Below are 16,458 nucleotides of genomic sequence, written 5' to 3'. Positions count from 1 at the left end.
GGGCATAAGTTATCTTAATAAATTATCAACTATAAAAACTGCTATTAATTCTAACAGATCAACAGATTCACAGATTTTGAGCCCCAAAGGGACTATTAGACCAGTCTCACACAAATGCAAGGCACCAGCACTTCACCAGTCACTCCTAAGAAGAAAATCCTAAGTACTCCTGCATTTGACCAAAGCTTAACTGCTAGAAAAACATCAAGGGAAAACGAATACACAATTGCTTGCAAGATTTTACAGTGATGCTGTGTTAACCCAGATATAATACTTATTTTTGCAGGAAGTTTAAAACTGATTCATTTTCTTTACAACTAACATAGATCTCTAATAACACCAGTAAATAAACTCATCACACAAGCTGTAAGAACTGTATGCACTTCTGTGTAGCAGTTCTCACAAACCTCAAGTTCTCCATCCCGTGCAAATCCCCCTGAACAGTTAGCTGTGATATACCATTTACAGAGATGTCATATGGCTCAGCCTCTTCATAATATCCTTCTGGGGATTCGATCTTGGGGACCAAAGGCTGTTTTGTTTCTGGAATCTGCAGAGCAAATAAATAAGAGAAATGTGATTTTAGGTAAAGACAGATGCTTGAATACAATCTGATTCTTTATTTTTAAGCATGAACAGGTTACAAGGGATATGCAAGGGAAGAAAGACTACTGAGTGTTACAGTGGTGAAGGATTCCAGTATGCAGGTAGTTTAAGCATAAAGGAGGTTGGCATCTACCATATAACTGTGCTATAAACATTTTTTTCTTTATTTTTTTCTGAAAACCCTGGGAGGATCAACTGAGATGTTTCCCAATAAACAGCAGTTCTAGTCCATAGGTCTCGCCATGAAAGGGGAGGTCCTTCCTGCCCTACAGATTCCTCCTAAGCTGGGGATGATGATCTACACTATGGAGAGTGTTAGGAGAGAATCAGAAATGAGTATTTTTGGTGCAATCCTGGCTATGTTGAAGTTACAGTCTGAGCCATTGCTGTACCTTAGAGTTCCTTGCTAGTAGCAAACCAACAGCTAAAAATCTCTGTTTTAGGAACTATATAAGGAATCTTTAATTGTGCTCTGAACAAAAAATGAAGGAAATAGATAAACAACACTGATGGAAAATAAGCCTTTGAAAAGAGTCCAGAGCTGGAAAATCCCTGTGGTGCCTGCCAAACCCCTCCCTAAACACAGGCAAGAGCTGGCAGGAAAAACAGGGCCTTGATCCTTTAGAAATACCAGCAGACAAGGCAAAAAAAAGAAAAGCAAAAAAGAGAAACTAAGAAACAAGCTTTATATTTTTCAATTCATTCATGTGGCTGTCAAATGTTAGACAACAGAATCGGAGATTACAGCAGGATGAGCCCAGGATTATGCTGTTTCCACAAACTATGGGATCATGTCTCACCCATCACCACCTGACCATACCATCCCCACCAGGCCTCAGTGAGGCCACTCTCTCATCACCCACTTAAAATCATTCCCTCGATCATCAGATAACAGTGGCTGGATTCTGATCGAGATTCACATAAACCCCTTGAAGGTTATGGATCACACGTGCTCTTCCTGGCTACCCCCACAGATGCTCTGGGTGCCCTGCAGAAGAGGGGCTGGTTGAGCATCAGCGTCATCAAGATACGGAGCAGTCTACAGCAGGATCAATCCCTTTTCAAGTCATGCCAGTACCATGAATGTAGGTTCAGAGCTGTCCCTCCTGCCCTATGGGAAGCAGAAACGAAGCTTTGACAACAGAAGATTTTCTGGTCAGTAACTGCCCATGAAGGGGACGCCGGCTGAAGCCATCGGACTCCAGTCCTCGAAGGCAGCTCCAGGCAGACCAGGCACCCCTGCAGCCCCGCATGTGCGAGCAGCCCTGCGAAGGGCAGGAACCTTGCACTGAAATCTCCTTCCACACACTGGGAGCAGGCTCTCATCTTGCTTTCCAGGGCCGTGGAGGACACACCGTCAGAAAACAGTTGTCTCCAAATTCTTCAAAGCCTTGAGACTTTGCCCTGATGTGTTAAAGAAAAACAAACAAACCCAGCCACTCCAGAGCTTTGCTTAACCCCTTTCCTGGCCAGGGAACCTGTCTGCAATTGCCATCTGTGGTAGCCCCGTGTGTGCAGCCAGCTCGCATTGTGTTGCAGCCATAAACAAATTGCCTAAACAAAGCAATGCCGTGGGTTGTTGTTTTGGGTTTTTTTTTTGACACGGTCCAACAAGTGTCAGGGAAGGGGTGGGGGAAGGACCTGCTCTGTTTTGTTTCCTACAGACAATAGAAACCAACAGGGACTAGGCGGGACTGGGCCTCAGCTGCCCCAGAAGTTATTTTTCCTCTTCTCTTTCCCTAAAGGCGTGGGCTGCTTTTGTCTCCCACTCGGGTCAACGCGCGCGTGCTACGTTATCTAAGCCCGCATGAACGTTTCCCTGCTCCGTTGTGACATTTGCCTGCTCCGTGACGGGACAGCAGAGCACGCAAACCGGCGCCGCGGGCAGCGATGCCAGCAGGACGGCGTCCGCGCCGCGCCGTTCCCAGCGGACGGCTCCGGGAAGCAGCAGAGCTGTCAGGGCTACAGCAGAACGGAGGGACATCGAGGTCCACGCCAAGGCACTCGTTGTTTAAAGGCAGCTGGGACAACACCAAAGACCTCCAGAAACACCGAGATCCAGACAGGCCACCGGCTATGGTATCCAAGCACACGGGTGAACACTGGAGGCAGCGCTCTCTGTAGAGCTTCATCACCAAACTTGCCTGGTGCTTCAAAAGGTGAAATTAAAGCAACGCCACAGGAATCTGGCAATCACTTGATAGTCCCATGGGTTTGAACACCCGCGTCATATGCAGACTTCTGTGGTGTCTCCTCTTTATTAGACAAGCAACTTCCTCAGGGCCAGCCTGAGGACTTCACTAGGACAGGTTTCAGAAGACCAAGCTTCACTGCCCTCTGTCCGTTAAACTCAAGAACCTGTAGAAGAACAGCACTTCCAAGTCACTGACTCTTCCAACTGAAAAGCCCAGTGACAAAATCCTAAATCCCACAGACGTCATTTCCAATCCATGCAAGATGGCACCTCCCGCTTGTTGGATGTTCTCTCTGTCTCTCTCACATGCAGAGACACCTGAAGCAATAAAGTGTCTCCGTGGTTTTTACAGGTGGGCACTGTTTCCAGGGGACCACGACATGTCACTGTCCTTCACCCCAGCCTGGCTGAGAGACCCCAAGCTGCCCCTGTGCTTCCCTGTGAGCATGCCTGGCCAGCACCCATTCAAATCAAAGCCTGAAGAAACTAATCCTCTTCTATCGGAGCTACAGACCCAGCTGCCAGCAACTGAAATATCACAGCAGAGAACCCTTCAAAAACCTTTTACTGACTTAATGTTGCTGAGGAGCAGAAGACTCCACAGAGTTAATATAAACATCTTCCAGGTCCTCTCCCACCTCCTGGTAAGGATTTACACTCTCTCTTCCCCATAGCCTAGATGGGCATTGATCTTACTTGAACCTGCAGCAGCAAAAATGGACATGGAAGATTCATTTCCCCACAGCAGTGGTTTTCACAGGCTAATTGGGACTGCAGTAAAGCCTTCCCCAGTCACACTCCTTGAAGTATTTAAGTCCACCAGAACATTTAGGTATCTTTGCTTCCCACAGATCGCTGACACTCCTCAGTAGCTCTCAGTTCACAGGTACGTGACTGTTTTATTCAAACAAAGTTCATTCCTGTGGTCAGTGGTGGGGAAAGGGCAGTGCACGGATCGCCTGGAAGCACAGCAATGACTTTGCTAGACTTCTCGGCTGTCGCCCGGGACTGTTGTCTTCCAGGCCCCTTTTTGGACTTCCTGATTGCCATTTTGGGAAGATAACGTGTGTTAGAGCCATCCCATGATACCCAATGCTTGCGGACAGGTTTTCAGGACAGGAGCTCCCAGGGGAGGCTAAGAAGAATCAGAAGATCAGGTATCAACATCCAAGGGCTCCAAGCCCTGGAATGGTGCGATGGGACCTCTAAGAGCTGAACTGCTCAGAGAAGATGCTTCAGACTGGGTTGCCTGATGTCTTCCCAAGAAAACGTTCTCTGCAGTGCGTTTAGGAGCGTAACTGGCACAGCCACTCCTTCCACAGAACAGCATTTGAAGGGAGTGCTTTTAATCTTCTCATTTTCCCAAGAGTTTTGCTTTCACAGTTCAGCATCCATCAGATGTCAGGCTGGGGAAGGGGCTGCCCCAGCAGAGCAGCCTCCTCGACCCCCGGCAGCAGCTCAGCGTGCAGGAGCAGATGTGCTGGGACACCCTGGTGCCTGGTAGGCACCGACATCCTCCGCAGCGCTGGGGCCGGCTCTCTCCCTGCTCCCTCCTCGCTGCTCAGACTTGGTCACTCTCCTGCGTGTTCCTCACCCACTTGGATGCACTGGTCACACAGGCCCAAGGAGCGCGTGTCAAGCAGCACACGAACGTGCCCTGGAAGAGCACCACGCTCTTGTGCTCAGATAACTCTGCTCTGCCAAGGACTGGCTCCTCTTGAGGCACAGGTTGAATTAAGATGATGCAGGCAAGAAGCAGAGAAAGCAGCCACCATCCCAGCATCATCCACATGCCCTCGAGGTCACCGGTCGCTGCAGAGGGGCAGGGCAGGTCTGTCATTGACATTACTCCTTTCCACCCCTTGCAAGGACACGCACTCGGGTGCAGGACAAAAGAACGAGGCAGCAGCTAGCGCTGGGGTCCTCATCACGGACAGGAGCTGGGACACACCTGGGAGAGGCAGGAGGCAGCGCTCGTCCTGCTGGCTGAGCCACGTGTGCCTTCTGCTAGGCAGGCACGTCCCTCTGCTTGCAGGGATAGCCCACGCCGCGGTCCCAGCCGTCTCCCTCCGAGGAATGCAACGTGCAACGCAATTCCCGCTCCCGCTGCTGCTCCAGCTCCGCGCTCCCAATCCCACCAAGGGGGCCCGAGGCTTCCTGGGAGCCGGAAGGGCTCCCTGCAGCCAACGGGCCCAGGGCCTCTCCAGGATACCCAGGCTGGCTTTGTGGCACAACAGCAAAATCCCACTGAGAGCTGAACTGTACCCTGATTAGATTTATAACCACCCTATGGAAAAAATCTAAAGCTACCTTGTTTGTAGCTTTTTGCAACGGGCCTTGGGAGAGCTGGAATGCAACACAGTGCTTCCCCCATACAGGCAAGGAGCATTAAAAGAAAGCAGGAAGACCAAGGACAGGCCAATGCAGAGGAGTAACAGAGGGTCCAGCACCTTCCCCGGAGCAGGGACGGGGTCTCTCTGCTCGTGTTGCTGGCCTGGGTTTCTTCCGTCGGGAATACAGACTGTTCTGCACAGTCCTCTTGCGCACGCGCAGGAATGCCAAGGCTCCCAGCAGAGCTGCACACGCAGCTTGTGCACCAGCTTTGGGAGCAACAGGGATTTCTGGGTGTCCGTCTGACACCGAGCATAGTCTCACTGCTGGGGCCGCCAGGCAGCCTCATGGCCTGCACCTGGCACAGAGATCTACCTCTTTTACACATTCAAAAAGCAGAGGTCAGGGAAGGAAGAGACATGAGCCAGGAAACCCATACACTGGATGCAGCTTCACTGATTTTTTTTTTTTTAAACTCACCCAGGATGCCTCACCAACATCACAGAGCTCCACCCAAGCAGCCATGCTGCACATTACATATTAAAAAAAGGCCCTGAAGCCTTCAGAGGCTCAAATTCCCAAACTAAGGACTAAGCAGCGAAAAGGCAAGGAGCTGTAGAACATACCTTTGGAGGGGGGAGGTCTGGCAGGCTCTTCTGCGGAGGGGACGAGTGCACTCCGAGGTCTCCATTGCTCAAGGAGTCTCTCCGATCCAGTGCTGCAAGGCAGAAACAGTTTTAACGGTGACATGTGGCATTTCCCAGCAAAGCACTGGCTGCCCTGCGCTGTGCAGGTGCTATTTAAGTCGGAAGCAGGGTGCTAATTACAGACGGGCAGCAGAGCAACCGTGTCATTTCGGGCTGCATCCAGAAATGTTGCACTAGAAGATCCAACAGAAGAACCAGCCTCTATTTTTTAGGCATATTCCTCTTCTGGAAGGAAAACTGTGAAGCCCAGAATGGCTTAGAGAGGGCGACTGCCCCCTCTCCTCCCTCAAAAATACCATGAGTGACAATGACATGGACTGATGTTGGGCACTTCTAAATCCTCCCTCTAATTTCTGCTGCTTACTGCTCTGCAAAACAAGTTCTCAAGAGCAGCCAACAACTGTAATTGAATAGCTAGCGAACCTGCTAGCTGAAGATGAGATGCTCTTAAAGCAGCACAGGCCAAACATCTGACATGTGGATGGCTGCAGAAGTGCTCCACGCTCTCCAAGCCTTGCTCTGGACAATCAGATTTTCCAAGCAGCTGAATGCAGAAGGGTTAGTCTAAGGCACAGAAAACTTGTGCTCAGCCCCTTCCACCATCAGAAAATTCCTGGGTGGCCTCAGACAAGTTCCCAAATCCCATGACCTTAGAGATAGTGCAATACAACAATTCCTGGGAACAAGGTGGAGTGAGGCATCAAACGAAAAATAGGACTTTGAAAGCATTACCCTGTGCAGTAGATAAGTCCTCTTTCACAGACAGTGTTTCTTAGTTCCATTTCCTCTAAAATATTTGCCAAGATATTCAGGTATCTCCAATGCAGTAAGTTAAGCATGGGAATTACGTCCACAGCGCACACGGAGCGGATGCTCCCCAGCTCCCTGGGCACCTGCTGGGGCCTCGGCCACGTTCCCCGCGCGCGCCGCGGCCGCCGTGGCACCACGAGGCCCACAGCAGCTACCATTGCGTTGGAAGGCGCTGGCATCGGCTTCGTTGCGTATTTCTGGGCTTTAAAAATAGAAGGTGGAAACCACACTACTGTGTTCAAATGTGGGACTTGTAAGCCACAATGAGAGCTCTGCCCTTCTGTCCTGCCGCGAGCTCCTGGCTGATGGTACACAGGGCTCTGGCTCGTGACAGATGGCTCCCCGTGATGGAGGCCTCCTGCTCTGCCAGGACTGGCTAATTTTGGCAAATCTGGAGCCCACGGAGACCCATGGATCAGCTGAACATAGTTGTTTGCACCCCACAAGCTGGGCTGGCTGGGTATCTTGTAAAGCTCGAACTGATATTAGAGCAGGGGAATATAGGACACAGACTGGTCATCAGCCCTAATAAACAGGGTTTCTTTGCATGATGAGGAGGTGCACCTACCAAAATAGCCTACACAGATGGAGCTGTAACTACCGGCTGCTGTCGGAGGTTGTTGGCCTTCCCTGTAAGGGACCAGGAGGGAGATGCTCTCAGGGCGGACATCTCCCATCTATAACAGATGAGGCCATTGCTGCTTTCAGAAAGATCAGAAACAAGGCTCAGGTTTCTTAACGTCCCAGTGAGCTGTTCCCCAGGAAAGGATCATCCCCACACTCACAGTTGTGAACCCAGGGCGCTTTCAAAGGGCCTCTCTAGCTGAGAGAAACAGGCCACGGTGCCTCCGTCTGCACCAGGCAAAGCCTCCCACACTCAGCTCTGCAGAGGTCCAACCACTGCTGCCCTTCCAAGTGGTGGCCCTCTGCTCATCACTCCTCGATACGCCCAGGAATCATCTTGTTGAACCTCACTGCAGCAGCAAACGGCTCTTTGCTCTCTGTACCAACAGTTCCTGCTCCTCCCACAACCTTCCTAGCTCAGGACCAAGACCACAGCTTCAGCTGCCACCGTGCTGGAAACCATCTCACCTCCACAGACCAATGCCCAGCGCGCCAGCCGAGGAGCGGAGCACGAGGTGAAGGAGCTCTGGTGGTTGGGCTTTGTGTGGCAGGAACCCTGCCTTTAGCCTGCTTCCTAACACGACGCTGAGATGTGACAGATGGGAGATGTTTCTGTTGTGAGGTTAGAGGGCAGCTGCCATGCTGCCCAGCACCCAACCCCAGGCACAAAGCTCCTAATGCTTGTTCTTGGTAGGAAGGGTCTACAAAACGTGTGTTGTGCACACAGCACAACACCTTCACAAAAGCTGCTTTTTCCTTGACAAGCATTAACAGTTTCCAAGTATTTTCAGACAAAAAAGTCTCCCTAAACCCTGGAATTTGGAGAGTGTTTAGAAGAAGGAAGGAAGGAGAGAAAAAAAAAGGTTGCCAAAATTCACATCTGTGCTAATTCTGTTGTTCATCTGTGCTCTCTGCTCTGTGTCAAAGCGAATTGTTCCCTGCATCTGAGCTGGAAGGACCACAGTGTGTGTCACCAGGAGCCTTGCACCACACAAACCAGCCCATCTCCCAGGCCCTGGGACTTCTGGGGACTTCTGGTGACTCTGCGGTGACTTCCAGAGGGCAGCGGCCTCTGCTTCCCAGAGGAAAACCAAGGACTTGCAGCGTAGAGACGTGCTGTATTTCTCATGCAAGTGCCTTCATCACTCACTGCAATGCAATGAGTTATGAGTTTTACTGTGCCGTAAAGAGGCACCTCAAAAGAGCTGAATGCTCCGCGTGTGTCCTTACTGATAGACTCAAAATTAGCCACAGAGAGCAGTTATTTTTTTTTCAGTAATAGCTTTTTTTTTTTTTTATGGTGTTTGGAGAACTTTTGGAGCTAGTGCATTATTATTTCTGGAAGTAATTCATCCTGTGTTGCTAGAGCAAATATACAGCAGTGAAGAAGCCCTGCAGGGAATGAGATGTCCAGTTGACCTCAGCCACAGGAGTATCACCATGAGAACTCCCCATAAGATTTAGGTGAAGCAACGTGCACAGAGCTGCGGTGGTTATAGGGAGAAGGGCTGTTAAGTCAGGGGGGAATCCGCATCACTTCCCAGAGCAGCTCTGTGTATTATGGCTCTCTCCATCTGCTAAAACTGAGCGTGCAGATCCCACTGCTGACCAGGCACAGAGAGACCTCTCCATCCAGCTACAGGGAGGCTCAGGGCTGCACGCCCAGCTGTAACTACAGCTGAGATCCCATGCATGTGTGCGACTGACTTCAGCGTTCCCAGTTAACTCAGAAGTTTTACTTGGACTAGGGAGGTTGCTGCAAGCAGAGAGAGAGAGAAGCAACAGGGCCCTCAGGGAGCGTCCGAGTGGGGAGGTTCCTGGCCTTGCAGCAAAAAGCCCGAAATAAGAGAAGCAACTCTAAAAATAAAGTTGTCTGAAACTTCTTGCTCAGCATGCAAGCCTTGTTTCATCCACACAACCTATAAAGAAGCGTATCTATTGCTGTGCAGCTACAGGAGCTGCCGGCGGGCTCTGCAATCCTGTCACGGGGCATTACCTAGAGGGCCCTGCCTAGAGGTCACGCTGGAGCCGCAGGTGCAGACTGGGAGGAGATCCTGTTTCCCGGAGTGTTTGAAGTTAACCCAAATTCAGATGTAGGCTTTTATTTTTTAACGAGCAAACAAAACCACCACCAACAAAAATGAACAAAAACAACTCTGAAAATGGAACAGCTCTGACTATTGCACGACCAGTGCACAGTGCATCAACTGCAGGCTGCACATTTTCTTATTTGGTCTCTTTAGACTGGCAGCGTTGGGCTAGGGTCCACCTCTGGCTAGGTGTGCATGGAAGACTGTGTAGAACCAGATTATTAGTGGCACACTTACCAAAAAAGAAAACATTTGCAATGAATATCTAAAAGAAAGGGCATTTTTGAAGAGTTATGATATTCTTCACCATGCTACAGATGCAAAACCTGGGAATATACATTGGAAATGAGTATTTTATCCAGGTTTAATTTCTTGGCTTGTGCACTGCAGAATTCCAGCATCCCTCAGGAGATAGCAAGGGATGCTGGGCTGTTGTGCCCTGGGAATTCGCCGTGCGAGGTCGTGACAGCTCAGAGCCTCTGGGCTAGTCACTCAGACAGTTTCAAAGTCTCCAAGAGGTGAGGCAACTTATTTCATGGCCAAAAGCAACACCAGGGCTTCCTTAAATATTTCAGGCACTGGAGCTTCAAAGCCTAAGAAGGCAACATTTTTATCCCAAAATAGCACCCTCCAAAGGGCTACTTCCAGGAATAATCTCACAGTATTGGCACGGACCAGGATTTTCAGAGAGATGCAATAAAAATGGCAGTCCTTCCCATGGTCTGTCCATGCCCCAGACTCCCAGAGGTGTAGGAAAGGCCTGCACCAATCCCACTAAACGACAGATTTATCCACACATGCCTTTACTGCACCATTAGATAGGAGGCAACCATTATTCTTCAGCTTCTTACCTTTGTCTTGTTTCTCTTGGTCACCCTGCTGCTTATGGACGGGCACTTTGTTCATGTAAATGTATTCCTCATCACCACCTGAAACCAAAGGGAAAAATCAAGCTCTTTAACTACTCCCTGCTTTTGTGTTGCTGTGTTTTTCCATGAACTCAGATGCAAAAAGTGTCAGCTGTGTGCATCTGCAAGGACATATGCAGGCTGAGGCTACATGCAAAAAATCCCCAAGCAGTAATAACAAGCTAAAAAATTAAATGCTCTACAGCCAGGAAATTCCATAAGTTAAAATTTCTACTTAAATATTAACTTGGCCAAACAGTACATCCTGTGTATCTTACAGAGTGGATTAAATAAACTTAAGGTTTAACAAGAAAAACAGAAAGGATCAGGAATCTTGGGAATCTTTACTTGTAAAGCTGGACACATAGTCACAGTAATTTTACATAAACAATTAGAGGTCACTGCAAAAATAATCCCCATTTCATTTTCTCCTGCTAGTTTTCTTGTCTCCCCTCCCTCTCACCCTCCAAGAAAACACTGCTTCAAGACCCCTCAGCAGTTCTCACGAGAGCCCGTCACTCCGTTCCCGGTGTTCCCTCCACGTACCGCTGGACTTGGTGTACACCCGCAGGAGGTCAGAGAGGAAACTCTTCTTCACAACAGCCGTGCTGCTCAAGTTCTCCTTGTCCAGGATCCTCAGAAAATCTTCAAGTTCTGTGAGCAGCTGCTCGAGAGCTAGGACAGCAGCAGAGACAAATGTTGGCAAAGCAGCTGGGTGAGGACGTATCTTGATTCTCTATTTTCCAAGATCCTCTGGATTTTTCTGCCCCCCCAATAATTCATATTTAATTTTCCAACCTGACTTGTCCTTCTTGTTTTGAGAAGAAATTGAGACCTAAAACCCTAATGGTTGCAACTTCCTTTAGTTTATTCAGACAGCACAATAATATCGTGCATATAAGAGTCTTCCTATAGGATTTTTTGCCCAAGGAAAGTACGGAGAGGTTTTGAGCATTAAGGCTGAGACTCCATGGAAGCAGCTGGCAAGATCTTGGCTTTGAAATCTGAGTCATGCTTGAGCCTTCATGCTTCATTCATAGACTCATAGAATGCTTAAGGTTGGAAGGGACCTCCAGAGGTCATCTAGTCCAACCTCCCAGGCCACATCTGGACTAGGATCTACCAAAAGCCCTGTTTTATGACTCCTCTTTTCAGGCCTTCTTCCTATTTTTCTCAGATTGTAATGATTCAGAAACACTTGTGCACACACCCATCAAAAAAGCACTAAAACCATTCATAATTCAGTACTTTCTGAGGTTATCTTGCTTGAGTGGTGATTATGGTGATCCTTGTGCCCAGTGAAACTGAAGCTGATCCCCAAAGTGATCCGTGAGGCGAGACGGCTTTCAGGAAAGCTGCTACACCAAAGACTTCCCTCATACCTGCAAAGAGCTGCTCAGACACACAGCTGCCCTATAGGGAAGGCTAAGCCCAGCTAATAGGTTTATTTTCGTTCTGAGGAGGTTCTACTCAGCTCTGCTTTTGATAAATCACTTCCCAGACAGGGCTCGCACTGAAGGAACAGGCATTTAATTGCTCGCTTTTGTTCACTCCCAAGTTTGTCATGGGCTAATTAAGCAGCCATGGCAAGATATCATTCCAGAGGGGAAATAACAGAGCATTATGTGCAGAAAGGAAGTGCGGCGTAAGAAGGCGAGCGTGTGGGAAAAGCACGGAGAACGCCAGCTCTGGCCATTCCTCTCTTGGACTCTCCTTGGTTTGCTACTTAATCGCTTCCTAATGCTACCAAACTGCACAAGAGAGGCAGCAAGATTCTGTTTTCACAGCCAGGCTACAAAATAGGCTGCAACTTGTTATCCTACCATCAAGAAACGGGTGGCTGTGAAATACAGGTAATTTAAACAGGGCAGTACTCCATTGCCTTTAGCTTCAGCATTTCCATCCTGTTTGTTACCACGGCTTCTACAAGACCCTCATAAGATACCAGTGCCTCATTTTATACCCTCTGTGCCCAATCAATTCTCTTTAGGTCTGAATAAGGACGAGCGGAGAATGGAAAATGCCTGTATCATGGTGCATAAGTCTGAATGTTCTTGTTAGCTGTGTTATACCTACTTCTAACCCATTACTACCTAGATGAAGTAAGAATAGTTTCAAGAAAAAGCAACAGCATTTTTCTCAAGCTGTAAGGAAGGTAGTACTTGGTGGCAATAAGATCAGATGTCACTAAGTACCATTAAATAATGAATTGTAAGCAATTATGCCTAACACTTGCTGCCTGTTTCTCCCAAGCTTCAAGGAGCCTGCTTTTTCTAATTATAAGGAGAGAAACTCCCACTAGGATAAATCACAGCCTTCTTAACACTCACTCATTCCTATTAGTTCCTACTAGCAGACAGGACACCAACTTGTCAGGGACAACATCAGAAGCAGCAGCACAAGAAACACCAAATTTAACTGAAAGCTTCAGCAGGGGGTCAGTTCCCAACAGCTGTCTGCATGGAAGTCACGCTATTGAGTTTCTGGGGAAGGGGGAAAAAATTCCCTCTCCCACCCCCACTACTGCACAAAATGCCTTCATTCTTCTCCCAAGCATCCACAACCAGCACACACATGGAACCAAGCTCTTCTGAATAACACAGCCCATACAGTAGGTTACATTTTCCAGCCCACCAGAGCTGAATTCAGGCTTCCAGCGACTCAAAGCAACTCATTTAGGACGTGATCCTGGGGCCATAAAGGTCAGTGGAAAGACTCTGTCAGACTTCAATGGATTCAGACTTCAGGGACTGAAGAGAGTCATTTTGGTCTTCTTCAGCAAGAAGCAGGACATAAACGATCTGCTTCCATGCAAATTCCCCTTTGATCTCAGCTGCACATCCCCTTTCCAAACCTGATACCTGCAAAAACAAACTGCCGTTGAAATGAATGTGACTATTCATTCTCTCGTATCAGGAGGAGACACTAATCCTTGTCCGACAGTGACAAATGCAAAGAGGAAGAGGGATGAATACGGAGGAGTCTAAAAGATTTTTTTGTGCAAGCAAAAACCACAGCGGGGTCCCAGCAGGGCAACAGGACTAAAAACCATCCAGAACTCACGTACATTAAAGCACCTCAGGATTCTGCGTGCTGGCCTGGTATCACCTAGGAATCTCTCATGCTATCCTCTGGCGACAGTATATTGAACCCACTAATAGCAAAATGAGGCTGGTGGTTATTCAAAGCAGCCCGAAATGGATGGCTCTCCCTCAAAGCTGTATTGTTTTGCCCTTCTTAGTAATTCAGGAATATTATCAGGTGAAGGGATGACTTGTGGCTAGGTTTGTTTGCCAATCCTCAGGGCAACAGCTTGATGCAAAATCAAATGAGCGTGAGCAGCAGAATGAAGATGAGAGATTAGAAGACAACACACATCAGTGCCCTTCGCAGAGGTGCTTTGGGAAAACCTTCTTCCACAACTATGCAGCTCTCTAAGTCTCATAGCATTTTTTTAGGAACCTCCAAGTAGAATGTGACTGAACTGATCATTTTGATGCTCCCGCAAGCAACATCATAGCACTTTATTCATCAAAACCAGCAAATCATCAATAGATTTGCACATCTTGCACATAGATTTAGCCAAATCTCTACTGCAGCCAGCCCTCTCAAGTCCTAGCTCTTGGCTCTCTGCTCTATCTCCCTACAAAGCAAGGTGCACAGGTAGGTGGTGGTATTACATAGCACAACACGGCTCATATCACTCTGCTTCCCTATGACCACAAATACCAGTCAGTGCATAAAACCATGAGGATTTTCCAACACGTGGTGGAGAGAGATGCAGGAACAGCATGATCGATACACAAAACTTGGATGATTTGCACATGCAACGAGCAGATGACCACACTGAAGAGAGCAAACTTCAAAATATGTAGAAATCATGCGATGAGGTAGGAAGGAAGCTTATGGGGTTTACAAATAGAACTACCAGTTCCTTCTATGATTCCATGATTCCTTCACTGCATTTAAACAGAGAGTGAGCAACTACATCAGCAAAATACTCTACTGCCTTTTACTCCGCTGCGACACAGCCCCCTTACAGAACCTCCTAGGAAGCAGCCTCACAACAGAAGATGCTCTGTATGAAGGGTGCAACTTTGGCTGAGGCAATAAGCAATGAATTGCTTGAGAGCTGAGTTGTTTCAATGGCAATTCAGTGGCAGGACGACAGTGAAAAGGGCTTCTCTTGGCACCAGTCTACAGCCACTCTTTCCAGACAGAAAGTCTCTTGCATTACAGCAGCAGCTAACCCAGCTCATGTGAAGCTAGAGCCAAAACATTTAGCAGCTTGCAAAGCCCCCATTGAGGGAGCACATTCCTTATAAAAGAGCTGCCAATTTTGCCTGACACCAAGGTCACTGAAAGGTAAATGACCATTAAACTAGATTATAAAAGCCATTCCTTCCAATAACCACTGGATCTTTGTCATTCGCCTACAATAACAACCTATGTCTACATCTAATTACTTCATGTTTTGGCCTTATGAGGAAATGGAAAGCCAGGCTCTCAATGAACTTTCAGTCAAGTGTTTTAGCAACCACTGGGCAGGATTATATTAGACCATTTAATTTACATTAATTATTTATTTTATCAAGGTAGAGGGGCCCCCAGCCACTGAACAAAAAACTGTAATAAGATACATTCCAAAAGACAAACTTTCCTGTACTGAGATGAGAGGTAGAAGATAAGGAGTATCATTTACTAGCAGGAAACTAGCAAGAAACCACAGTGCAGATAGATTAAGCTGTTTGTCCAGGGGTGTGTGTGTCATTCCCCATCAGATCAGGAATGCAACCTAGTTTTCCTGTGTCCCAGGCTTCAGCCTTCACTTCCCTATCATCATTCCTCAAATTCTGGAGCACTGGGAGATTTCCCACACTCCGGCCAAAAGCAGAGGTTGGATTTAGGATATTGCTTCACATCTGCTACAGGAGATTGAGTTAAACTGTCAGGAGGCAGCACAGACTCCAGCACGTGTCTCTGTTGGAGGGAGACTGTAAATACCTGCAGTGCTGCAGCCAAAGCCTTGGAGAGCCCAGAGCCAGGGGAAGTGGCAGCCATGCCTGGCTGTGATGGGTACGAGGATGCAGGGGAACCGTGCAGCCCCCTTCCCTCGGAGGAACCTCCTCTGCAGAGAGGAGCCTTCCCGGGACATCCCTTCCTGCCCGGCCTCCCCTCCTGCACAGCCGGGCTGGCAGCACTGGCACTGCCCAGGGGCCGCTTTGGCAGAAAGCTGTTACTTTTTGGCCCTGGTTTCTTTCTTCTCCCCTGCACAAAATCAATAGGGCAGCTGAGGAGCGCGCCGCGGCACAGAGAAGCTTTCACGCTGCTCAATAGCTGGTGTTGTGAGCGGCGCAGGAGGACCCGGCCCAGGCCTCCTAGGCTAATTTAGAGCTTTGCAAAGGCCAACTGTTGCTGGAAGAGAGAAAAAGTCATCTATGATGACAGCTAAAACAGCCTATTCTCCCTAGCTGTGAGGAAAGCCAGATGTGTCGACAGGGCAGCTGTAACAGCTGGATGACCCTCACACGAGGCTGCCTTCCAAACCAACAACGCGGATATTTCTTCAACCGGACCCTCCTCATCCCGCCTGCTTCAGAGTTGTGCAAGGGAGGAGCAAAGGAAATGGTTAAAGAACTGCTGAGGCCAAAGCACCGCAGTCTGCCCTGCTCTGAACGCCCTTGTCACCAGCGAAACACCAGGATGGCCATAACGTATGGCCATAAGCTGGCCCATACACCTGGTAGCCTGACGGGTGATCGGCAGGAGAGGAAGGAGGGACGTCCCTGCTGAAGCACTGAAGGCCACAGCATTGACACGCACCTGCCCCATGCTGAAGCCTTGCCAGCATCCACCTTGCTAGCACAAAAACGCGTGAGTTCAGGCTTCCTGCGTAAGCGGGTTTCTGTAATCAGAGAGCAGCCTTCGCTTCGCACTCTTAGGCCTGCACTCTGCTTTTAGTAAGCACTGCATCGGAGAAGCACTAGGAGACTGAAAGAATAAAAGGGAAAAGTCGCGAAATTGCGGCAACCCCCAACTCCTCTAAATAGGAAAACTGTAAATCTGGAGAACTCCTACCATAATTCCCCTGTTTAGCAGGCTGGGTTAGTTACAAGTACTGCCACAAAGCTGCTTGGTTTTCAGAAGCAATGAGTGCTTACATGGAAGAAAAATAATAAAAAAAAAGA

The 16,458-nt window shown here is 48.5% G+C and overlaps 1 protein-coding gene across 5 annotated transcripts in view; it reads right to left on the bottom strand.

The window, feature by feature from the left end:
* Positions 1-16,458, bottom strand: part of AFAP1L2 (actin filament associated protein 1 like 2) — a 65,116-nt gene that overhangs the window by 17,290 nt on the left and 31,368 nt on the right. For all 5 annotated transcript variants that reach the window (XM_088528593.1, XM_088528594.1, XM_088528595.1 and 2 more), the window contains exons 2-5: positions 10,817-10,945; positions 10,214-10,291; positions 5,758-5,849; positions 460-550 (exon numbers count right to left, since the gene is read on the bottom strand). In XM_088528593.1, coding sequence (XP_088384719.1) covers positions 460-550; positions 5,758-5,849; positions 10,214-10,291; positions 10,817-10,945 — 390 coding nt within the window. The remainder of the gene's footprint in view (positions 1-459; positions 551-5,757; positions 5,850-10,213; positions 10,292-10,816; positions 10,946-16,458) is intronic.

This window comes from Tinamus guttatus, unplaced genomic scaffold (assembly GCF_059628265.1).
Source record: "Tinamus guttatus ecotype Peru unplaced genomic scaffold, ASM5962826v1 Tinamus_guttatus_pri_ptg000314l, whole genome shotgun sequence".
Lineage (NCBI taxonomy): Eukaryota > Metazoa > Chordata > Aves > Tinamiformes > Tinamidae > Tinamus > Tinamus guttatus.
This window is presented reverse-complemented; position numbering and strand designations above follow the sequence as displayed.